The following is a 27,121-nucleotide window of genomic DNA, read 5'->3' on the forward strand; positions in this document are numbered from 1 at the left end:
GGAAGTGGATGGCCAATCCTTCTTTCTAGTGTATGTCAATCTGAATGTTCAGATCTAGAGAAGTATCCAACAGATAAGCATTTTACAGAAAAAGTGAAAATATATCCCTTATTGTGGAAAGAACCATTAGTTTCAGTGTTGTCCCTGCCCTTGGCTCAAGTTCCCTAACCCACTTATTTCTTTGCTCCACCATCCATCAAGATACCCCTCCACTTCTATCCACTCCCTTCTTCACCTATCTCCCATTGTCTAACCCTTGATCTGATAGCTTATATCTAAAGCTTCCTTGGTTTCTGTGATTCCAGATTCATCAGCTGCTAACAGTTTCTTATGCTGTGACCAGAGTCTCCTAAGTGTAGCGGTAATGTGTCCCGAACAGAGATGATGTGTCCTGTGGAACTGGTGCTTAGAAATTTCTTCCTGGCCTGACCCAGTTGCACGCAGCTTTGGGGGTCCTCCAGTTACCTGTTCAGGCGGGAGAGTTTTAGCTCTGCTGAGGTGTCTTGTCTTCCGCCTGCCTTCTGTTGTAGAGGTCATTTCCTACCTCATATGGGAAATTTTTAAATGACTTACCAGGATCACCTTCAAGGGTATGCCTCATTTTCCTCTACAGAAAGATGCCTAAGTTGTTCTGAACAACTTCAAAGAGGAAGGCATTGGGACAGAGAGAGGGAAGGCAGTCAAGAATGTAAAAATAAGCAAAGGTGATAACTTCACAACCAGAGACTATAAATAAACAAACCCTTTCAAGAGAACTATCCACACTTAAAAAGCTCAAATGGTCTTCTGGGAATCTAACACTGTTGCTAACTGCGTGTTTCAACTAGAGGACAATTGTAAGCAGGCAGATGGTTTGGTGGTTTGTTTATTTGGTTTTTATTTTTTAAAAAAAAAGCTATTTTATGGTATCAGATCTTAACCACATTTTTAATGAGTCATTGAAAACAGCATGAAGTTTCCTACCTTACAACTGAAACTAAGACACAGACATGTGACATCTTGTCTCCTGTACTTTTCTTTTTACATGGAAGCTTACTACTGCTTTCCAAGCTAGGGATGCTGTAATGTTTAGTCTTACTTCTTTTCTTTATTTTTTTTACCTTTCAAAAGATGTTATTTCTTTTCAATTAATTAAGAGAGAAATAAATTTAAGGAAAATGGAATTTTCAAAAGCTATTGGCCCATCAATCAGAGTGGTGTGTCAGAGACAGTGAGATTGTCATAGGATAGAGCAGGGTTTAGGGCTATTGTACATAGGGTCGCTATGAATGCAGGTGACACATACAACAACATTGGCTCATCAAGATATTTACAAAATACATCATATTATTTTCTTGGAGTGCCACCAGTCACCAGCGACTCACAGTGACCTGACTCACAGCTGCTCTGAAGCCTGCCCTGTCCTAAGCCAGTCTCATTGATTCCAGCACACCAAGCACCATTACTCCTGTTACTGTATCAATCCAACTCATTGGCATCTTCCTCTACTGTTCTGTCCCTCCAGCCTTCCAAGCATGGTGTCCTTCTCCAAGGACCAATCCCTCCTAGCCACATGCCCAAAGTATATGAGACAGAGCTTCAAAATCTTAGCCTCCAAGGAGAAACATGGTTTCATTCTCTCCAGGACAGACCTATTTGTTTTTTTGACAGTTCGTGGTATGTTCAAGACTCTTCTCCAGCACCACAATTTGAAGGCATCTATTCTTCTTCTTTTTTTGGGTACTGTGTGTTTTTTATTTTTTTTTACCTTTTTTATTTTATACTAGTTTATTTACAAAATTTGAATACACTGTGAATAATGTTTTTCAATTTCTCTCACCTGCCCCCCTATCAAATTGTACAACCCCATGATTAATGCTTCCCTCCCCCTGAACATCCTCATGCCTCTGCTTCCACCCTTCTCCCACTTCTCTTGGATCCTTATACTCATCCACAATAATGGTTTTAAACAATAGTTATCCTTGTGGGACTGAGTTAGTTCGCTCAGCATAATGCTCTCAAGTCCCTCCCAAGTTTGGTAATTTACAAAATCATTGCTCTTGCCTGCTGCATCCATTGTGTGGATGTACCATAATTTCTAAATCCATTCATTTATGGTTGGGCATTTGGGCTGTTTCCATGTTCTTGTGATGGTGAATAATGCTGCTATGAACATTGGTGTACAAATCTCCATTTGGCCTCAGTTCTCATTTTCTCAGAGTGTATTCCAAGTAGTGGAATAGTTGGGTCATATGGAATTTCCATGTTCAGCTTTCTGAGGAAGTACCAAACTGCCTTTCAGAGTGGTTTGTACCATTTTACAATCCCACCAACAATGTATCAGTTTCTTTCTCGCCACATCCTCTCCAGCATTTATTACTTACTACCCTATTAAACTTTGTCACTGTTACTGGAATGAGATGGTACTTCATTGTGGTTTTGATTTGCTTCTCTCTTATTGCCAGTGAGCATTCGAATGGCAAACAGACACGTGAAGAAATGATGCAAATCTTCTTCTATCATTCTTAGTCATTGTCCAGCTCTCTGATCAATAGCAAGTTATTGAGAAGACCATGGCCTGAATTAGGTGCACCTTATTCTCTAGACTGACATCGTTGCTTTTCAGTTAGTTTTCATGTTTGTTTTTCTCCTCTCTCCTAACCCACTTACTATCAGAGTAAATTATAACTTATAGGCGGTTGTCTGTTATTGAGTCTTTTTTAGCTAGTTCCTTAATACCTTACTATGACCCTAGAATGTTTTGCACATGACATACTTACTTGCCTATTCTTGAGTTACCATTTCACCAATGGCGAATTAAGGAAATCATAAAATTAAACCAAAAAAGTGTTCTCAACTTTCTCTAATCTTGACCCAAATATTTAGCTTTCCAATTTACATTTTATTTTTTACAATGAGATCCCAAGGAAATCAAGCAACGACTAAATCATATTATCGTCTTCCTGTTTTTACTAATTAAAGTTTGACGCAAATGTTCTTAGAGATTGGCGCAAGATACGGTCACAGAAATATTTTCAAGAGAATGAAGAACAAAAACTTTATTATACACAAAGAAGTTATGGTATTAATGTGAAAAGCTGGGAAATTAAGTATCATATTCAAAAACCAAAGACATCAAAAAAATTAAGGTTTCTATTTAAATCTTAGCTGTCACTTCACATTGTCCAAAACGCATGGCTAATAGAACAAATGGCGCCATTGCTGGGTGTCTAACAAGAAAAGCCTGATGAGGCCACACCGCAGATGTAGAATATTGTCCAATTACAGATGAAGAAAGCCTACTTCAAAGTTACTCAGTTTTGCAACTTGATTTGAAAAGGTTTTGAACTAAAAAAAATGCCACGATTTTAGATAAAAACGTTAAAGCATCGCTAAGAAAAAAGGCTTTTCTTAAGAGTGTATAAAACACATACTTTAACACAATGAGTCTTCCGAATTCTAAATAAGAGTGACTCAATTTTATGCACATATGATTTTATTTTACTACTTTTAGGCAGAGCCGATTGCAAAGTACATTCAGCCCCTCTCAATGTATGAGCACAAAAGGATTCAACCACATTTCTGCTGGTATAATTTAACAATAACAACACAAAAAAATTTCCTATATGGAACAAAACAAAAAAGTCATATGGGATTTGTGGCTTGACTACTTTTAAAATATTTTTAAATTTTAAAAAATCCACCTGTTATCACCGATGTTTGAGAAAAAATCTGCTCTCTGATTAAAACATAAATTTCCAATCCAATAAGACACTTCCTTCAGAAAAATCAAATTCTTTCTTTTAAAATGCAATAAATGTTTAACAAACAGAAAGCATTACTTAATGACTAGAAAAGACATGAATTTTTTATATAAGCATTAATATGGATTCCAAAGCTGCTTAAAACTGGATTCATTTTCAATTCTAACAATTGCATATTTTCATTTTTATAAGAAATCAGCATATGTTTAAAAAAGCACTATGAGTCTGTTTTACAGCATGAGTTTCCTTGGGTTTATGCGTTTATAACCAGGGAAGGCTAAAATGAAATTCTTTTCAAATCACTCCTTAGCCACAAAATAGAATGTACTGGAAGGTTTCATGAAGAATGATGTTAGAAAATAAATTCAATCCCTCATTTAGAATTTCCATAGGGGCTTTTCTTCTTAGAAAATTTTACAATATTGATCCTTTAGCCAGAATATGGTCAGCATATTAAATCAAGTGTGGTTCAGGACTGTTTGTATGGCTTATGTAAATCTAGATAAAATATGTTACCCCTGGCATCTGTTACCACTTTTATAGTTTGGGTAGGTCTGAGCATGCAGAGAAGGCTTGGGTGGGCTCCACCAACTTGTGTGACAAAAGTACAATACCTCTTTGTTAAGTGGATGTTTACAAACTTATCAGTCAGCACAGTGTCTTACTGCCGCCATTCATCACATGATGTCCTAGAAAAGTTTATGCTTTCAATTTCACTCACAAAAGAAGTCTGAAAGAATCAGACGTTAAAGAACAATGAGGAAATCCATTCATATGGAAAGAAATATTAAGCCAGCTGTTTAGTGATTTCAATAGTGTGTGAAAAACTGTACTTTTTTTCCTCTTTAGAGGTCTATGTAGAAGACAAATGAGAAAGTACTACATTCTACATGTGTTTCCTATTATCAGCTAGTTTACTATAAGCTGAAATCCACATAAACATACTATACTATGGAATATGGCCTTTCTAGCTATTGCCTCGTCTTTCACCACATGGCTGAATAGGAAATGTGAAGCATTTGTGGCTCATCAAAAGGACTGGATAGCTTGCTAAAAATGGTAAACAGCACCTTTTGTGTTACTCTGTAGTATCTTGTGGGAGCTGACCCTTAACTGACCTTCAGCAGCTTGACCACATACCTTTGTGTTGGCCACACAATTAATTACTACTGCATGCAAACCAAATGAGTAGACCAACCACATAAGGATTTGTCCCTTTGCGATCCCGCCACTTTTAAATCAAGCAATTTTAAGGCAGAAAATGGAAACCTCAGTACTACCAAGAAAGATGAGAGTGTAATGTATCCTTTTGGCCAGACGCTCCAGTGAAAGACGGACCAGGACCAAGAGAGAGCAGTCCAGACGGCAACAAAGATCTCAGCAGTAAAAATGGTCACAGTGACAACAGCAACCTCAGCAGAGAAAGTGGTGGAGAACCAGAGCCCAGAGTGAGACAGAGCTCAGGTAGACCTGCCACCCCAAGAAGCCAAGTGCTTTAACCTAGGTTTACAAGCGTGGTGGGGAGGTGCAACAGTGGAAGCACAGAACTGATAGAACTAAAGGGATTTGTAACTCTTGCCTAAGCACAAAGTCTGGGTTCAGAGCTTCAAGGCCCAGGAAAAAAGCGTGCTTGACAGCGCAGCTAAGAAAAGATTGACCTCACTGAAGAACTGTTGTTATTGTTATGTGCTGTCAAGTGGCTTGCAACTCATAGCGACCCTATGTACAACAGCGCTAAACTCTGCTCTGTCCTGTGCCAATCGCACTGTCTCTGATACACCCATCCCGATTACCCCAGTCTCTGAATTAATCCACCTCCTAGAGGGCCTTCCCCTCCTGAGCTGTCCCTCCACCCTCCGAAGCATGATGTCCCTCTCCAAGGACCCGTCCTTCCTGGCAACATGTCCAAATCATGTTAAGATGAAGCCTCAGAATCCTTGCCTCCAGAGAGCCGCCCAGTTTAACCCTTTCCTAGCAGTCCATGGTACTCTCAATACTCTTCTCCAGCACCACAGCTCAAAGGCATCAATTCTCCTTCTATCCTCCTTAGTCATTGTCCAACTCTCTGATGCATAACAAGTGATTGAAAAGACCATGGCCTATATCAGATGCACCTTAGTCTCCAGAGAGACACCATTGCTCTTCAATACTTTGGAGAGGTCCCTACCAGCAGACTTTCCCATCACAATACATCTTTTAATTTCCTGGCTACTGGTGCCAAGAGTGTTGACTGAGGAGCCAGCAAACTAAATCTGTGAACAATCTCAATCTCTTCACCATCCAACCTGATGCTGCCAATTGGCCCAGTGGTGAGAATCTTTGTCTTCCTGACATTGAGCCTCAACCCATATTGGAACAGCAGTCCTTGACCCTCTGCAGCAAGCACTTAGGGTCCTCCTCAGTATCAGCAAGCAGGGTTGTGTCATCTGCATTATATTGAGTTAATAAGTGTCTCCAACCTGAGTTAGAATTTATAATCTCTCTAGTAAAATCCCGTGATCATGAGTAAATATTTCTGAGTTGTGTGTGGCCATTGTAATTAACTGGCAAACCTAGTAGTAGAAAAACAAAGGAGGGAAGAGATTCTTGATGTTACAATTCATAGCTGGTGTGGGAGCATGGAATTGGATTTGTGCTGTTAACATAATCAATGAGGATTCTTGCCCACTAATAGCTGTCAGACACCATAATCCTCACACCCACCACACAATTTTTACAAATCAAACTCAAACTCATGGCCTCTGAGTAATTTTTTACTCATAGCAACCCCCTATCAGGATTCTGAAGCTGTAAATCACAATAGAATTAAATTGTCAATTTTCCTCCACAGAGCAAAATGGTGAAATCAGTTGGTGGATTCAATCTGTCAGAATTAAAGCCTTTTAGTTAGTAGTGCAACACTCTACAGACTACATTGCCAGAGCTCATTTTGATACACATACTGATCCTAAAATTGTTTAAAAATAAGAATTACCTGTCAAAATAAAAGCCAAATTCTGAAATATCATCTTAAATAAGAGTTGGGTGATTTTACTCAAGTGATTGCCCTGAAGTTATTACCAAAAGGAAAAACATGAGTGAAAACATTTTTAAACTCTTACATTAAAATTCCCATATAACGTAGAAGGATAGAATTAAACAAAAAATAGGATGGAGTGAAATATTCATGGTCAGCTAGTAACAGTGAACAGAAAATACCTTTGTAAACAATGATGTTTGCTAATAATAATTTACAAGTAGATCTGTAAGTAGATATAGAAGTTGAATAAGAATGCTAGTCAACACACTCCAATGCCTATATAGCTTTGATAGAGGATATTTCTACCTTTGTATGTGCTGCAAGCTTCTACAATATAATAGAGCAGAAAGAGTCCAAGTTATGCAAGTAGCCATAACCAAATAATTTGAGGGACTGAGTCCTTGCACTTGAGGCCTTAGGAAGATAATCTCAGGGAAACCATAGGTCAATTAACACAGCATAGTCCATATAAAGACAATGTCCTACATCTTCCTTGGGTGACTATCAGTTGGGATTTTAAAGAATGTTAGTGGCCATCTAAGATACAATTCCTGTTCTCTTCTATTTGGACCAAAGAACGGTGGAAGAACATCAAAAGTTCAAATGAACAGGTAATGATGAAGACCAAATAGCCTACTTGAGCTAGAGTCTCTACAAGCCTAAGACCGAAAGAACTAAATGGTCCCTGGTTACCACTACCAACTTCTCTGGCAGGGATCAGAATAAAAAGTCATGGACAAAGTGAGAGAAAAATATAGAACAAAACAATGTAACAAAAAAACCCAAACTTACTGGTCTGAGAAAGACTGGTGGATCCCCAAACTATTACCTAAGCAGCCTCTGAAACTAATCTCATTTCAAGAGACTACCCTTTAGCCAAAAAAGACAATATCTGAAGAGAATGTTCCCCAAAGTAATCAATTATGTTGTTGTTATGTGTCATCAAGTTGACTAAGACTCATAACAACTCTATAGACAATAGACCTGGACCCTGCCCGATCTTGAGCCAACCTCACTATCTTTGACACATTTGCCCCCGGTGCCACAGTCACTGTGTCAATCGATCTCATCCCGAGTCTTCCTCTCCTGTTCTGACCCTGAAACCTTTCAAGTATGATGTCCACCTTTAAGGACTGGTCTCTCCAGGCAACATGCCCCAGTTATGTGAGATGGAATTCAAAACCCTTCTTTCCAAGGAGCAGCCTTGTTTCACTCTCTGTTTGTTCTCTTGGCAGATCATGATATGTTCATACTCTTCTCTGCAACACAACCCGGAGGCATCAATTCTTCTGTCACCCTTAGTCATTGCCCAGCTACTAAGGCATAGCAAGTAATTACAAAGACCATAGATTGAATTGGGTGCAACTTAGTCTCTAGACTGACATCATTGCTCCTTAGCATTCCCTGACAGCAGATTTTCCCAGAGCAAATCTTTTGATTTCCTGACCACTGGTGCCAAGACTGTTGATTGTGGAAAAAGGAAGATGAAATTGTTAACAATCTCAATCTCTTCTCCATTTATCATGATTCTGTCAATTGGCCCAGTTGTAAGAATTTTTGTTTTCTTGATGTTGAGATACAATCCATATTGAATCCTTGACCTTCATCAGCAAATACATCAGAGGTCCTCCTCTGTCTCCACAAGCAAAGTTGTGTTATCTGCATAATGCAGGTTGTTGATGAGTCTTCCTCCACACTCCTCCTCATAAAGTCCAGCCTCCTGATTGATCTGTTCCACATATAGATTTAAAAAGTGTGGAGAAAGGACACATCCCTGATGCATTCCTTTCCTGATTTTGGACCATTCAGTGTTTCTTTGCTTGGTTCATATGACTACTTCCTGATAAAGAGGTTTCATATGAGCACAATCAAGTGTTCTGGAATTTCCATGTTTCTCAAAGTTAGCCACAATTTGTTGTGAACCACACTGTCAAATGCCTTTGCATGGTCAATAAAACACAAATAGGCTTTCTTCTGGTACTCTCTCCTTCAACCAAGGTCCATATGACATTGGATATGATGTCCTTAGCACCACAGCCTCTTCTAAATCCAGTTTGCACTTCTGAAAAGTCTCTGTCAATGTACTGTTCCAGTCATGGTCTTATAATCTTCAGCAAGATTTTACTTGTATGTGGTATTACTGATATTGATTGATAATTTCTACACTCTGTTGGATCACCTTTTTGGGAATGGGAATAAGTATAAATCTCTTCAAGTCAGTTGACCAAGTAGCTGTCCTCCAGATTTTTTGGCACAACCTGGTGAGCATATCCATGGCTTCATCTGTCTGTTGAAATATGTCAGTTGACAGTCCATCAATTTCTGGAGCCTTATTTTTTTACCAATTCCTTCAGAGCAGCTTGAATTTCCACCCTCGTCACCATTGCTTCTTGATCATATGCTATTTCATGAAATGCTTCTGTGTCAGCCAATATTTTTGGTGCAGTGACTCTGTGAACTCCTTTCATCTTCTTTTGATGCTTCCCAGATCATTCAATGTTCTGCCCATAGCATCTTTAAGTACTGGAAATCAAGGCTTGAAGTTGTTCTTCAGTTTCTTCAGGTGAAGAAATGCCAAGAGAGCTTGTCCCTTTTGATTTTTTAACTCCAGCTCTTTGCATATTTTGACATAATATTTTGTTTTGTATTCCCAAGCTGCCCTTTTAATTTTCTGTTCAGCTCCTTAGAAACATCTGTCCAGGTTCAAAACTCAGAAGACAAGAAGGGTCAGGAAAGATAAGTGAATGGAGATGAAGTAAACACAATTGTGAAAGAAGAGTGCTGTTATACTGAAGGAAAGGCAAATAATTTCATGGAGAAAAATGTGTATTAATTGTTGAATCAGAAACTGATTTTCTCAGTAAACTTTCATCAAAACCACAATAAAATGGTTTTGGTTTTTTGAAGTTGGGTTTTTGTTGTGTTGGTTTTTTTTTTTTTTATAAAAAGTATGTTTACCCTGAGAAGCATTAAGAAAATAATTACATTCAAACACACTTTGTTGCCCAGCAACAACTGATATTCATGTGAAAAAGAATCTCAGGAGGGACAGCTTACACTCTTGCACTCTTATAGCCAGCACTCTAAACACTCTTACATGTCAGAACATGTAAAACAATTCTATTCTAGAAGAGGCAAGGTTGTCATGATGAAATAAAAACGTTCAACAAGTAGAACTATCAAAAATAAATACATAGATGAGAAATTAAATTATATCCAACTGATCATTTTAAAACTTGTATTTGGGTTTTAATTTTTAATTATTTGCTATTTTTTAGACATATTGGGTAAATTGTTATTTTTAGCATGATATTTTTAGGATAGACATGATGGGGGACAGAGACCCATACTCTCTAGAAAGATTCTCTAAGAAAAAATGGAAGACAAGATCTTTTATTTAATGTTTTATCAGGTCAGCTGAAGGTACCATTTCCCATTCCAACTAATCAGTGATTGATGGACTGAATTAAGATACTATTTAGTGTACCGACCAAAAGAGATATGGAATCAAGAATCCACTTCAGAAGGAGTCCTAGTAGGAAGTAGAACAGTTAAGTGTTCTGTTGCTAACCAAAAGGTTGATGGTTTGACCCCACTCAGTAGATCATAACATTATGTCAATCTGCTTCTGTGAAGATTACAGTTTAGGAAAGCCTATGGAGTATTTCTGCTTCGACAGATGGGGTTTAGTTACAGCTCCATGGGACTCAGCAACAACAATGATTTCTCTCATAGATTATCTGGCACTGGCCACATTGGGGCACAGATGTGAGGATGATAAAAATTGAACTCACTTAGTTTGGTCATGCTGCAAGGATGTAATAATCAATAGGAAAGGACACCATTGTTGGTAAGGAGAAAGTCAATAAAAATAAGGGAAACCTTCAAAGAGATGAAGCAACACAACAGCCACAACAATGAACTCAGAGATCCCAGTGATCATGGAGATCATACTGGACATGGCAGCACTTTGTTCTATTGTACATAAGGTCACCAAGCCAGCTAGATAGCAGTTACCAACAAGCAGTGCCTAGTAAAGTACTCTGAACTTGGATAGGAAATGGCAAGTAGGTGAGATACAAAACACAAATATCTGGTTGCTTAGTAACTCCAGTTGGCCTAGTTGTAAGCAGCTGTGTCACAATCCCAAAAGCACACAGTTCGAATCACCAGCTTCTCCATGGAAGGATGGGCAAACTGCTCTCATGCAATTTACTGCCTCTAAAAACCCGCTGGAGGGTCAGCTATGAGTTGGTTCCAACTCAACAGCACTCACCACCATCAACAACACATCATAATAGATTTAGGAGTTTATGATAAGCCTCAAAGTTTTCTTCTTGTTAGGCCCACAGTATTTATAACGTGAGGGTCAGAGATGGTAATTATAAATGAGCAACCAACCATTCAAAGGTGAGACTTCAAATTTTCAATCCAATGAAATTATTATTTAGACCAAAAAATATGACCTATAAAGGCCTATGATGAAGGGAAGGATTACTTTTTTTAAATTCAGTGTACAAATTGGTCAGAGTTGCAACAAAACTTAAGGTTCTAATTTAATGTTCTTAGGAGGGCCTGTCCTTGAGAAAGGACATCATGCACAGAAAGGTGGAGGGTCAGTGAAAGAGAGGAAGATCCCCAACAAGCTGGATTGATGTGGGGACTGTAACAATGAGTTCAAGTATATCAGAGATGATGAGGATAGCACATGAGCGGGCAGGGTTCAGATCCACTATGTACAGCGTCACTATGAGTCATTGTGGACTTGATGACACTTAACAACAACAATACAGTTAGGGAGCCTTTGAGCCTCCAAACAGGTTCTCAAATTAAAAGGGGGAGGGGGAAAAACACACCCCAAAAACCACTACCAGCTCACTGCTGTGTCAGGGCTCTTCTGATTCATAGTGGCCTTCCATTGAGTTTCTGAGGCTGTAAATCTTATAGAAAATAACTGTCCATCCTTCTTCTGAAGAGCCACCAGTCATCTCAAACTGCCAGAGACACAGTCTTTCCGTTTTTAGTATAACTCACTCCAGACTATGTCACCAGATTTCCTCTATTCAAGCTCTCAGGGACCCACAGGGTAGCTGGTCTAGAGCAGGAGACCTCAAAGTGTATTATCTGCTCAGCAGTGTCAAATAATATTTTCATTCTCTGGAAACTTTGTAGAAATGTAAATCCTAGAGGTTAAGAATGTACTTGGAGATTGCTGATTTAAATCAGCTATTAACTACCAGCCAAACAGGTTACTTTCCCAGAGAAAAAAAAATGCACACCAGAGTCCATTATCTAAATGAGTTTTTCTATGCAATTTCCAAAATTATAGCCCTGCAGTTACACTTAGGCTTGTATATAAGTCATTATGATAATATGTAAGCAAAATATCAAAATCTATAGGATCCTCAGTAAACTACTTATCAATAATTTTTAAAAATGGACATTTCCATTTATCTAAGCAATGTATGACTTTGTAAGGAAATGAAACTGTGTTTTACATTTCCTTGTGCTGAGAATTTAACCAACCACATCGTTGTTTAGCTAACCTCTCCCGAGTAATGCTTACATATCCCCTGGCTAATATGTAAATATATGCCAGCATTTTGATTTATAGTTAGAGTTGATGTGTTTACATGCACAGAGACACAAATGCACAACACAGTACATTAGCAGTTTGAAACACAATATGTTTGAAGGTCAAAGAATTTGGGCATAAATTGTAAATATAGAGTATTCTGACTGAACATGTCAGTTTTCTGAATGTGAAGTCAACTAGTTTTTCACAAAATTTAGAAAGGAGTTCCCACAGTCATAAAGTTCAGATTCAGAACTTTCTCAACTTCAGACTTTGAATTTAAAAGTTTACTTTTCAATAAAAACCTAAGTAGATTTAGATTTTTATACACAGATCTCCCCTTAATCTATTTTTTCAATGGAGTCAATTAGTAACAAGCTTTGAAGCACCATACTTGTTTCAGGCATGAGGGCATGAGTGTGAGGACATTTGATCTTTGCTACAAACATTTGAAACTGTGATTTTCATCTAAAACAACTGTATCCTTTAAGGGATATTTAGCCATGTCGGGAGAGTTTTTCTGTTGTTGTCACTATTGAAAGGGGAAAGGTAAGCTTCTATCATTTAATGAGTAGAACTGATGGAGGCCAACCATCTCATCATGGACAATCAGATCTCAAAAACAAGACTCGTCTGGCCTAAAATGTATAAATTTGAATTTGAGAAACTGATTTAAATGGAGGATGCAAAAATCCAGAAGGACTGTCCCTTGTTTACTATAACTACATCCCTAGAACAATATTAAACACAAAAATATATTCTTTCAGAGTCAAAACTCATTCCCATGTACTCAGAATCCACTCATAACTGACCCTCCGGTGGGTTCTCTGAAGCTGTAAGTTGTGTGGAAGGAGACTGCCCATCTTTCTCCCTTGGAGCCCCTGGTGGATTTGATCTTAGTGGTTATTAAACTATCTCTGAGTAAGGAGAATCTTAGAGACAGAGATGAAAGAGAACAATATGTTATTGAACATGCTTAACCATCTAAAATTATAAACAAAACAGTAGTCATTATTAGAACAAAAAATCTATCCAATATATTTTTTTCTTTTATGTAAAATATGTTTAGAAGATGCTAATATGACAGTGTTAAGGCATGGGATAGAGGAGTCTGCTCAATAGGAAAGATCAAATAACATCTTAATAAGTTTATGAAAATATCAGTTTTCATTATGCTTCCCTTTTAATAGGGTTAATTTCTTATATTCCACATAGAATAAAATATGTGACACAGTATTTCTACAAATTAAAAATAATGTGGTATAAATCATTAAAGAAATTATATTTCATGGGCAGGAAACACAAAATACAATGTCATTGCTTTCAAAAAGAACAAATCTGGGAGCTTGGTGGCCTACAGGCATTTATGCTCCTGCCTCTGCTGCAATTTAAAATGTCAAAAGAATTTGTGACCTGGCTTACATTTCTAAAACACAGAAACAGATAGTTGCAAGGACAAACATACCCTTAATAATTGATTCAGCTGCATACAGATCTCGCTTGTAGGTCACCTGAAGGACAAATAAAACTCATTAGACTTAACAGAGCTGTAATGAATGTGAAAGCAACAGAAGAGCTCTCCCAAGAAAATTCTAAAACAAATAAATAATACTGGCAATTTCTAAATTACAATAACATCAGTAAATTCACATAAAAAATATACATATTATGTAGTTGAAAATGTAGTCATTTTTAAATCTCTAACTTGAGATATTACGTGACAGTGGTTACTAAATCTTATTAATTTAACAGAAGTAGTATAATCAAAGTACTTTAATTTTATGTAAACAAAAGTATTAAAATATCTGTTTAATGTCCAGACTTTGTGAAAGGGATGGAGAGAAGAATGGAAGAAAAGGAAGAGGTAGGAAGGGAAGAAAAAGGTTTCCATAAAATGAGGAGAAAAAAAAAAGAAGACTGAAGTGAAGGAAAGGAAAAAAAGAAAAGGGGAGAAAAGGAATGAAAGAAGGGAGGGAGGAAGGAAGAGATCTGTATGACAAAATTCATCCAGTTGCTATCTTACATTAAATAAGAACTTCTCAAATTTCACATTAAAACAAACTTCTTAATTTAATATATCTTTAGGCACTCAGAAAATTACAACCTTGACCCTGTAACATTTTCATTAAAACAAGGTTCCAGTGGAAAGTAAGTATAGGATACTTCCATGTGCATAACAACAAGGATGAGCTTTCACAAGACCAGACAGCCTCCTTTCAATTGTAATCTGCTTCATGAATGCAACTTGCTGTGGTATAAAACTCCCTGGGTCCTATGAACTATAAGATTTAGTCTTTTAGAAATGGGTGACCCTGGAGGACATTATGCTGAGTGAAGTATCTCAGTCACAAAAGGACAAATACTGCATGGTGCCAATGTTTTAAACAGGACTGACATTGGGGTTGGGGGGAGACTCAGAAAGATGGGCTCAATAATGTATATTGCATTGAAACAAATGAGGGAGACAACTGTTTAAAAGGGATATCTGATTAGGTATTTTTGTCATGACAGGAGTCCAGACTGAATGTTGGATAGTAGAGTCAACCTGGGGGGAGGGACTGTAAAATAATGAAAGAATTTTTCTTTTACTTTTCCAAGAGGGTAGTGTACTGGGGGGGAGGGTTGGGATGGGAGAAAAATGCAACAATGAGTGATTGGAAATCCAAACAAAAAAAAAAAAAAAGATTTCATTTGTTCGATAAATTGTGTTGTAAAATTAGTGTTTCTACCTCACATAAATGACTTAATTAGTAAGTAATGAAATAAAATGAATATATTCTATAAGGTGATAAGACACCTCAGTTCAAAGACTGAAATGATTATGATGCTAATATTCTTAAAACCAATTTTGAGAAATACTAATCTACATTAGTAACTTTTTATTCCTACACATTAGACATATTCTCTGTTGAGATTAGCTCATAATTGAACTTGTGCAGAAGCTTTTGTTCAGATACAGTGGCCCAGCCCAGTTTCTTCTACCTAAAATAGGTTTTCCCTTTTATAGGTGGGTAAATTCTGGCTCAAAAGTCAACTTTATAGTTCAGACTCAAGGTATTGGTTAACTAGCAAGGATGGTGGAAAGTTAACTCAAAACATTCAACCAAGCTATCAAAACCAAATGTGATGTCTCTGAATTATCTCTGAAATAAGCATATACTAACCAAATCTATTGACTTCCTACTTTATTAACAATGCTATTGTATTATTTGAGAAAAAGAGGAAAGAAAAAAACACATAAAGGTTCACACTATGTATTAATACTACTATATGAGAGAATGTATAGCTCTCATTCAATAGTTTTTTTCTTGAATAGCTACCAATTTCTAGGCTTTAAAAAAATACTGGTTTATTTACAAAGTTCAAATACATTGTTTTTCACACCAGATCTTTACCATTTGCATCAATCCAACCCCATCATATTGTGTGACCTTCCTCACACACACACATCCTCATCCATCTGCTTCCATCCTCCACCCTCCTCCCTCCTTGGATCCTCACCTCATACTCATTCTACAATAATGGTTTTATACAGTATTTGTCCTTGTGGGACTGAGTTAGTCCACTCAGCATAATGTTCTCCAGTCCCTCCCAAGTTAGGTAGTAATTTACAAAAGCATTGTTCTTGAGTGCGGCATAGTATTCCATCTTGTGTATGTAACAATTTCTCTATCCATTCCATCATGGTTGGACATTTGGGCTGTTTCCATGTTCTTGTGATGGTGAATAATGCTGCTATCAACATTGGTGTACAAGTCTCCATTTGTGCCTCAGTTCTCATTTTCTTGGGGTATATTCCAAGTAGTAGAATAGCTGGGTTATATGGAATGTCTATGTTCTGCCTTTTTAAGAAGTACCAGACTGCCTTTCAGAGTGGTTGTACCATTTTATAATCCCACCAACAATGTATAAGAGTTGCTATCTTCAACATTTATTATTTGCTGTACTGTTAAACTTTTATGCTCTTTTTTATGTAGTAGAGATTAAAACAATAAAAAGGGTAGAATTCTTAACTTGCAGAGATCATATTTTAGTGTAAAAATTACTCTTGTAAGAAGTTACTTTTTTTCCTTTGAAATTCCAAAATTAACTAGACGGCTGAAAATGTACTCCATTAAAGTTTACAAAAAGGCAATTTCAATAAAAAGTTTATGCTATAGGTTAAACTAAGAATATAAATTAAGGAGAATATTCCACTTACCAAGAAAGGAGCTGCACTGTCAACTCTAACACACAGGGTTCAAATTCGCCCGCTGCTGCCCTGGAGAAAGCTGGATAATCATCTCCTATGTGATTTACAGCTTCTGACAATCCACTGGAGGGTCAGCAATGGGTCAATTCCAACTCAGTGGTGCCTAACTACAATAATTATTTAAAAGACAAAAGGCATTCTAAATTGAGAGTTATTTTTCCTCTATTCTTATTTATTTATTTAAACTGTATTAATGTTCATGTCACATGAGATAACATGATTTCTTTACTTTTGTGCTTCTGGTCTAAAAGTATCTAATATTTTTTTTCATTATGTTATTATTAAAAATGTAAAATAAACTGGCAATGATTTACTTAGTATTAAGAATCAATGGTGATAAAACTAAAATTAGCAAATTCCACAGGAAGAGAGTCTGATTCACACCTGTCATGAAATTTTTGCTATTTGTGATTCTTTATCTGTGTTTTTATTTTTATTTTATATTGGTTTGCTTACAAAGTTTATATAACTTGTATTTCATATTATTCTTCATTCACACTGTGTTTCATGCAATCATTGAAATGAATTATGTTGTATAAAATAAATGACTATTGGACTATGCCCATCATACGCATCTTTTGAGGTCCCTGCTAGATCTTTCCCATTTCCTTTAACCTCTCCCTCCACCCACCAAATTGTGAAACCCTGTAATTTTTCCCCTACCCATCCTCATCCCTTTGCTCCTACCCCTTCCCCCTTGGGCTCCTGTACAAGTTTTACTAGTTATCCTATTTTTACAATATTGGTCTTATTCAGTATTTGTCCTTATCAGACTGAGTTAGTTCACTTAACATTATGCTCTTGTGTCTCCCAAGTTAACGTAGTATTTTTCCAAATCATTGCTTCTGAGAGCTGCATAGAATTCCATCATGTGAATCGACAATTTCTCAATCCATTCAGTTGTTGCTGGACATCTGAGCTGTTTTCACATTCTTGCAATGATGAAAAATGCTGCTATGAACACTGATGTACAAATTGTTGTTTGTGTCTCAGTCCTAATTTCCTTGAGGTATATTCCTAGTAGTGAAATAGCTGGGTCAAACGGAGTTTCTAAGTTCAACTTTTTGAGAGAAAACACCAAACTGCCTTCCAGAGTGGTTGTACCATTTTACAATCCCAATACGACTGCATGAGAGTTCCCACGGCTCCACATTCTATCTATTGTTTGCTGCCCTACTAAACTTTCTCACCTCTACTGGGATGAGATGGTATCTCACTGCAGTTTTTATTTGCATCTCTCTTATTGCGAGTGATTTTGAGCATTTCTTCGTGTGTCTGTTGCCCATCAGAATGTCTTCCTCTTTGAAAAATTTTTCCATGTCTTTTGCCCATTTTGTAGTTGGGTCATCAGTCTTTTTCTTCTGGGGACCTAGTAATAGTCTGTACACTCGCTGTGAAACTCTGGTATGAGATGGTACTGCCAAAGGTTTGTTCCCAGTCAATAGGTTTTCTTTTCATTCTGTTGGGAAAAGTTTTTTATGTGCACAGGATTTTAATCTTTAGAAGGTCTCATTCATCAATTTTATCATTTCCAAATTGAGCCTTTCTGGCTATATTTGGTAATATCATTTATACCATAGACTAGGCCATCTAAGCTTGATCCCAGTTTGTCTCTGATGGACTTTATGGTTTTTGGCTTTACTCCCAGGTTTTTGATCCACCTTGATTTGATTATTGTGTATGGTGTAAGATGTAGATCTTGTTTCAGTTTTATGCAGGTAATTGTCCAGTTTTGCCAGCACCATTTGTTAAAGAGGTTGTCATTTCTCCATTTGATAGGTTTGATTTCCTTGCTGAATAGTAGTTGGCCATAGATTACTGGGTCCATTTCTGGGTTCTCAATTTGTTCCATTGTTCCATGTGCCTGCCATTGTACCAGCACCATATTGTTTTTATTATTATTATTACTTTGTAGTAGGTTTTGAAGTCAGGGAGTGCTATGTCTCACACTTCATTTCTGTTTTGAAGAAGCACTTTGCTTATTCAAGGTCTTTCTTCTTCAGATAAACTTGACAATTTCCCTTTTAAGCTAGAAAAAATAAATGTGATATCTGTATTAGGATTGCATTGAAAATGTATTTTGGTTTGGGTATAATTGTTACTTTCACAATATTGAGTCTTCCTATCCAAGAACAAGGGACATCTTTACATTTATTTAGGTCTTTTATTGTGTCTTACTGAAATGTTCTATAGTTTTCTTTGTACAGGTCTTTTGTGTCTCTTATAAGGTTCATTCCCAAGTAACCCAATTTGGGGTTGGCTATTATAAATGGTATTGGGTTGGAGGTTTTTTGTGAATTGTTGGTTTTGGAGTTTTGGGGTTTTTTTATTTTCCTACTCTGAATTCTCTTTATTATTATAAAGGAATCACATTGACTTTTGGATACTACTGATCTTATATCATGACACCCTACTAAACTGGTCCACTAGCTCTAACACTTTTTGTTGTTGTTGAGTCCTTGGGGTTTTCTTTATATACTATCATATCATCTGCATATTGTGACAGTTTAACCATCTCTTTGCCAATAAGGATGCCTTTTATTTCCTCCTCTTGTCATATTGTCCTAGGAAGTACTTCCAATATAATATTAAAAAGAAGTGGTGGCGCTTGGCACCCTTGTCTGGTCCCTGTTCATGCAGAAAATTATTTTAATATTTCTCCATTAAGAATGATATTGACTCTTGGTTTTGCATCTACACTTTTCACTATGTTTAGGAAATTCTTTTGTGTTCCTATTTTCTTAATCAGGAAGGGGTATTGGATTTTTGTCAAATGCCTTTTCTGCATCATTTTCTAGAATCATATGTTTATTTGCTTTGTTAATATGATAAATTACACTGATTGTTTTTCTTATGTTGAACCATCCTTGCATACTTGTTATGAATCTCACTTGGTCATGATGAATTCTTTTTTTCTGTGCTTTTGGATTCCATTGGCTAGGATTTTGTTAAGGATTTTTGCATCTATATTCACGAGAGATAATGGTCTGTATTTTTCTTTTTTGGTAATATTTTTGCCTGGGAGATAGAATAATTTTAAAAGCACTTTGTCCTTTTACTGAAAAAGATCTTCAAGATGAATATTGAGTTATAGAAAAATTATTATCAAATATCATAATTATTTTTAGTATACTTGCAAAAAATCTGAAGATTTTGGATTTGGAATCATTCATAAAAATAAAATACATCTCTTTATTATCTAAAGATATTTTATCCTCTAATGTTAACTACTAATGTGTATAAACAAGAAAAGTTCCAAAATTATCTTTCTTCTGTCTACTCTGTCCCATAATCTATTGCATACCTACTTATATGGATTAAGGGTTTTTTCTTTTTATACATAACTTTTACATAAGGTTTTGTTGAATACCTCAACTAAACTTCTAAACAAATACTAATTTAATTAAAATCAATTACAGGCAATATTGCTGACTAACTTTTAAAGTACTGTGGTTAAAAATATCCTTTTTTCAGAATAAAATAGTGCAAATACTTCAAAGAAAATAGTGCTGGAAAATGTTGTAATTGTGAATTGAATTACTTCTTTTTCTGTCAAACTTTCACAGTAATAGGAGTTGTCTTTTCTTTCCTTTTAATTGAAAAAGAAAAAAGTAAAATAATTCTAGTTTAAAGTTGATTTTTCTTTTGTCTAATAATCTGTAGTTTTCCTTTAACCTTGCACAATACTCTGTTATGGAAAATATTTTTTAAAAAAACCAACTCTGTAATGATGGAAGGGAGCCTCATCCCTGAACTCACTTGTTTACCAACTTAGAAGCCTAGATCCATAGAGGCCACTCACCAAGATCATATCAATTTTTATCTGCGTAGCTTTATTGGGAAGGTTGTACACCATGGATGTGTCCTATCTCCATACCTTTTCAATCTATATGCAGAACAGATTATTCAGGAGGCTGGGCTCTATGAGGAGAAATGTGGCATAAGGATTGGAGAAAGACTCATCAACAATAAGGGTTATGCACATGACACAACCTTGCTTGCTGAAAATAAGGAGGATCTGAAGTACCTGATACAGAATGTCAAGGATTAAAGCTCAACTATCAAGTAAACTAAGATTCTCACCACTGGAGCAATTGGCAGCATCACGATAGATAGAGAAGAGATTGAGATTGCTCCACGATCAACACTCCTGGTGCCAGAAGCCAGGAAATTAAAAGACTTATTATAAAGGGAAAGTTTGCAGTTGGAGATCTCTCCAAAGTATTGAAGAGCAATGAAGTCAGTTTGGAGACCAAGGTGTGCCTGATACAGGCTATGGTCTTTGCAATCACTTGTTATGTATCAGAAAGATGGACAATGACTAGGGATGATAGAAGGAGAATTGATGCCTTCAAGCTGTGGTGTTGGACAAGAGGACTGAAGAGTATTGACAGCTAAGAGAACTAACAGGTTTGTCCTGGAGAGGGTTAAACCAGGCTGTTCCTTGGAGGCAAGAATTTTGAAGCTTCATCTGACATAATTTGGACATGTTGCAAGGGAGGGACCAGTCTTTGTAGAGCGACGTCATGCTTGAGAGGGTGGAGGGACAGCACAGGAGAGGAAGACCCTCTATGAGGTGGATTGATTCAGTGACTGGGGTAATGAGGGTAGGTGCGTTGGAGACAGTGTGATTGGCACAGGATAGAGTAGGGTTTAGGGCTGTTGTACAAAGAGTCATTATGAGTCAAAGGCAACTCGACGGCACATAACAACAATAATAACAGCAGCTTGATTGTGTTTCTGTGCAATATGTCTTTTGAGTAAAGTGATGTGTGTGTGCATGCTTGTGTGTGTGTATCTATATATTTTCAATAAAGAAGCTGAATGTCAAAGAGTTTAAGAGGTAGTCAAGTCTCTTTACTATCAGCTACCACAAGATGCATTGCAAATTAACCTGTTGCTATGTACTGTTGAGTGGAAACCAACTCATAATTGACCCTCCAGTATGTTTTCAGAGAATATAAATAAAACAAAAGAATGCTCACTGTTCTTCCATGCAGCAGCAGGTAGAGTTGACCCATGTGCCTCTGGTTTGGCACTGCAACTCTTTACCACTAAGCTACCAGAGCTCCCTGGAGATAAAACTAATACACGTTTGTTTTTGTTTTTCTTCTCTCTCTCTCATGCTGTTGAAACAGAATAGAGAAACGGGGTTTTTTGTAACATAGTCAAATCCAACTGGTTGCTATCTACATATATTAAGTAAGACTGCATTTAAGGGTCACTTCACCATTCATTTCACAAGAAGACTAGTATGTCACTAAAACAATTAAAAGCCACCAAAACTTTGATTGTAAACATGTAGGCTGTTTATTAGATATAAATTTAGATGCAGTTTTGGAAATTCATTAGGTTTATTTTTATTTTATCAATAGTATACCTCCAAACAAGGTCTCTTCTCTAGAGAGAATAGCTAGATGAAAGCCTCTGGAAAGAAACAATGTCACATCATTGCATTTTTGACATTAAGACTAAATAATGTTATTGTTTGGTTTCCTTTGTTCTTAAACAAAGATGCCAGAACTCTTGGATCTAAGTAAATGTTGTCCTCATCAAAGAAGATTCTCAAAAGTAAGTCATTCAAAAAACATTGTGATGACCAAAACACTTCACAAATTTTTCCAAAGGAAGCATTTTCAGACAATGGGAAACAATTGCTAAATTTCTTCAATAATTGGTTATAAATCTTTTCTACAACCTTATGCCCGTGAAGATGGTTTTAACATTAAGAAACAGTAAGTCTTAACAGCACAGTGAGTGACTAAGCTGAATACTGAAAAAGAACATTGGCAATAGATGAATAGATAAACTGTAGTACGTACATGCAAAGGATTACTGCTCAGTCATTAGGAGAAAGGAAGTCATATATAATATAATATAATGTGGATGAACCTAGAAGTCATACTGAAGGAAAAAATCAATCATAACAGTTCAAATATTGTATGACTTCACTTATATATAAAAAAGACAAAAAAATGTAAGTAAGCTGAGAACAAGGATTATTATTCTTGCCAAAAGTGGAAAGGAAGGAGAAGGGATAATAATGGTCACATAAATATAATACTGCAAAGGAGCAAAAGTGTGTTTGAGATGGCTAGGTTGGCACAGGATAGAACATTGTTTAGAGCTCTCGTACATGGGGTCGTTACGAGTCACAAACGACTTGATGGCACATAACAACAACAACAACTACATATCTTGGGAGAGACAGGAGAGCATTACACTGAGGGAAATAACTCAGTCCCATAAGGACAATTACTGTATAAAACCATTACTGTAGAATGAAAATGAGGTTTCAAGGGGAGGTGGGGGTGGAGGGTGAAAGCAGAGGGATGAGGATGTGCAGGGGGCAGGGGCAGAATTAATCATGGACTCACAGAATTTCATGGATAGTGGGGGTTAGCAAAATGGAAGTAAATGATGTGAAAAACAATGTATTCAAATTTTGTAAATAAACTATTATAATAACAAAATAAATATAATACTGAGTAGACTTGCACAGCTGACTATGCAGTTTGAACCTAACAGCCCTCCAAGAAGGAAGATAAGGCAATCGCCTCTCAGTAAGATTTACAACTTCAAAACATGGTAGAGAATTGCCATGAATCAGGACGTACTGGACAACAATGGGTTGGGCTGATTTTTTTTTTAAGGTAATAGTTGCATACCCGTAAAAAGGTAATTGCCAAAAATGATGTGACCAATATATTTACAAAATGGAGGAAAAAAACCCAAAAATGAGTAGGTGCTGTAAGGCTGTTTACATACAACCAAATACCTCATGGGACGAGTTGATTTCTTGGTTTGAAGGCTAAAGACTATGGTTTCATGAGATATGACAGTTAATAACATGCTTCATTCTTCTATGCTACTTTCCAGTTCAAGCATAGTTCCCAAGGTCTTAAAGCTTATAAGTGGCTAACCAAGATAAAACAGCTGGTCTCTATTTTCTTGGAAAAACAGAGAAGAGTCAAGAAAAGAAAGTTATGAATTTTAAGGCTAATAGCCTCTAAGTACAATTGCCTCTTGGCTATCAGAGATGACTTTTTGCCAACAGAACTAGATGTTTCCTGGCTACCATTATTGAACATTTTAGCCACAGACTCCATAAACTTCTGATTCAAAAGGAGAATTTAAAGAACAGAATTTTAAATCCTTATGGACGCCAGGCTTCCTAGATTCATAAAGTTCAGATAAGACTCTGAAACAACTGTACTGAGACAATCTCCATATTCTGATGCATATGACAAGTCTTTGTACAGAGTGAGGTTTTATACAAGCAAAACAAGCACAGGCAATAGTAAAAGCAAAGTGTCAGCTCATTTACCTTCCAGAGGTCAGCAGATCCTTCCACCAACTTGGCTCTGGTGTGACAATACTTCAGAGCCAACTGTAAGCACTCAGTTCCAAACTCCAAGTCATGATCACTACACTGTAGGCAAAGAAGGAAAAAAAAATACAACAGTTAGATACCAATATAAAGAAATCTCTTTGTCTTACAATCATTTGGAAATAAGGAAGACAAATAAGCTACAAGGTTTTAGTTTCAACTACTGACTAATTAAATTATGCAATACTTGTTCACTAAGAAGCTATACCGACAACACAAAGGCTTTGGTTCAAATCCACCAGCTGCTCCTTGAGAGAAAGATGTGCAATATCGCCTGATGCAGATACAGCCTACAGGAACACCTGGAGTTGGTTCCAACTCAATGGTACATAACAGCAACAACAAGACTTAAAAACTAAACAAAAAAATAAAAATGTTACAATAATTATTAAGAGTTTTCAGATATTTGATAAATGACATTTATTCCTTCTGCTCCATTTATTCTATTTTCTAGAATTGTTTATAAAATGCCTGAAAGTATGATTAAGAATTGCTGTGTCAAAAGCTCTGGATAAACGAATATATTTGACTATAATGCTCAAGGCCCTTATTTTATTCATACTAAGACATATTTGGGTGATAAATCTCTTGCTGATTTAAAATATCAGCATAATCTTTTTGAAGAACTCATATTTTGGCATTTTCATTTCATTTCACATATATAAAGTGTTCTGTTTTTCTTGAGAAGAATTTTAAAATGACTCAAATTTAGAAAAAATGTTCTTAAAAATTAAACAGCTTAGGCAGAACAATAGAAATCACTAAGAAATAAAGGAGGTGAGGGAGTTGATGTCAAATCAACTTTAAATCACGGTGAACGTATGTTTGTTAAACTTGGCTTGTGTTTCACAACGTCTTCAATATCATACTTTTTAGAAACATATTCTTTCTTCTAAAGTAGAACTAAGTTAACTTGAATTTCCAACTCTGAGCCTATGAATCCTTTACACCATCAAAAACTTTGATCAATTGCTGTTATGTACTGCTGAGTCAAAACTAATTCATAGCTGACCTTCCAGCAGGTTTTCAGAGGCTGTAAATTGCAAGAGAGAAGATTATCCTTTTCCTGTTGAGCAGCAAATGGATTAAAATTGTGAGCCTTTGGGTTGGGACTACAATTTCTTACCATTAAGATACCAGAGCTCCTTTGACCAAATGATATTATGAAATAATTCATCTCATTAATAGTCACTGAATCCCTATTATATCCAAACCTTGTTTTCAGTACAAGTAAATATAAATGAGACATGTACTATGTCCTTGAAATTCAACTTCCAAGAAAATGTATATAGCTATCAAACAATTTGCACAGAATGGGATATATATAAATCACTTACACAATGTCCAAGTAGCCCAGTGGTAAAAATATGTAAGCCCTTGTTTTTGTTGTTAGGTGACACTGTGTCAACTATGATTCATAGCAACCTAATCAGCTGAAGACCTGAACCTTGTCTTATCCTGTTCCATTCTCAAAAGCTCTGATATACTCAAGATTGTTGTTATAGTCACTGTATCACTCCATCTTGTTGAGGGTTTTCCTCTGATCTTGTGACATTCCACTTATTCCAGCATGATGTCTGTTGCCAAGCACTGGCCCTTCCTGAAAACATGCTCAAAGTACATGAGACAAAGTTTAACCATCCTTCTATGGTACTTTCACACAATGAAATACTATGCATCACTGAAAAATAATAACAAACTCAGCAAACACTATACAATATGCATGAATCTAGAAGACATTATGTTGAGTGAAATATCTTAGCCACAAAGGGACAAATGTCACATAAGCCCATTATAGTAACAACAGGATAAAGATGGAAGAAAAGGGAAGATCAGGAAAAGAGAATTAATACTTCACTAGAATGAGTGAAAGGAAGTACATTCTGAAATGAACTGACACTTAAAAACTAAGTCTATGAAGATTAACAGTCTACAAAGAGGAATTGGGGAGGGGATGGATGAGGAAGGAAAGTCTGCATAAATGAACAAATACTAAAAAAAAAAAGTAAAAACCATTTCCCATACTTGCCTCTAAAGGGCAACCCTGTGTGCACTTCCTCTGAGACAGACTTGTTTGTTCATTCCACAGTCCATGAGATATCCAATACTCTTCCCCAATTTTACCATTCAAAGGCATCAATTCTGTAATCCTTGTTCACTGTCCACCTTGAAAAGACCATGACTTGGATCAGGTGCTCCTTGGTTTTAAACTGTCATCCTTGTTCTTCAGCACTATGGAGAGGTCTTTTAAAGTAGATTTCCTCAAAACAGGTCTTTGAATTTGTTGATTTCCAGGGCCTTAGGTGCTGATTGTGGATCCAAATAAAATGAAATCTCCAACAACTTCAATATTTTCTTTTTCTATCATGATGTAGCTTATCAGTCCAGGGGTGAAGACTTTTGTTTTCTTAAAGATAATATGTAATCCAAATTGAAAAGGCTGTGATTTCTACAGCAAGTGTTCCAAGTCCTCTTCACATTCACCAAGCAAGTTTGTGTCATTTGCATAATGCAGGTTGCTGACTTGCACCCTTTTCAGTGGTCCACTAAATAAATATTATATCTAAAATACACTATAGTAAAGTCCACAGTCAACATTACTCATCTACAAACCACAAAAGTCCAAACTGTACCTAATACTTAAATATAAGCAGAAAAAAAGGGAATTATCTCACAGTCTAGAAAGGACTCTATTATGAAAAACAAAGTCAAAAGACAAAATAAAATTTAAAATACTTGTTTTGACCTCTCCAAAGTACTGAAGAGCAACGACGTCAGTCTGGAAACTAAGGTGCAACTGATATTTTGCAATCACTTGCTATGTATCAGTGAACTGGACAAAAACTAGGGATGATAGGAGAATTGATGCCTTTGAGCCATAATGCTGGAGAAGAGTATTGAATATTCCATGGACTGCTAAAAGAACAAACAAGTTCGTCCTAGAGAGGGTGAAACCAGGCTGCTCTTGGAAGCAAGTACTCTGAAGCTTCATCTGACATACTTTGGACATGTTGCAAGGGAAGGACCAGTCCTTGGAGAGGGATGTCATGCTTGGGAGAGTGAAGGGACAGTGCAGGAGAGGAAGACCCTCGAGATGGATTGATTCAGTCACTGGAGTCGTAGACAATAAGATTGGCAAGGA

At 36.6% G+C, this 27,121-nt stretch overlaps 1 protein-coding gene across 1 annotated transcript in view; it reads right to left on the reverse strand.

The window, feature by feature from the left end:
• The window catches only part of ISPD (isoprenoid synthase domain containing), a 390,875-nt gene that overhangs the window by 303,139 nt on the left and 60,615 nt on the right, over window positions 1-27,121 (reverse strand). Inside the window, exons 4-5 of the mRNA XM_006880260.1 lie at window positions 23,917-24,021; window positions 13,803-13,848 (exon numbers count right to left, since the gene is read on the reverse strand). Of these exons, the coding sequence (XP_006880322.1) occupies window positions 13,803-13,848; window positions 23,917-24,021 (151 nt within the window). The remainder of the gene's footprint in view (window positions 1-13,802; window positions 13,849-23,916; window positions 24,022-27,121) is intronic.

Source organism: Elephantulus edwardii, unplaced genomic scaffold (genome assembly GCF_000299155.1).
Source record: "Elephantulus edwardii isolate Elephantulus edwardi_28Jun2011 unplaced genomic scaffold, EleEdw1.0 scaffold00007, whole genome shotgun sequence".
Taxonomy (NCBI): Eukaryota; Metazoa; Chordata; class Mammalia; order Macroscelidea; family Macroscelididae; genus Elephantulus; species Elephantulus edwardii.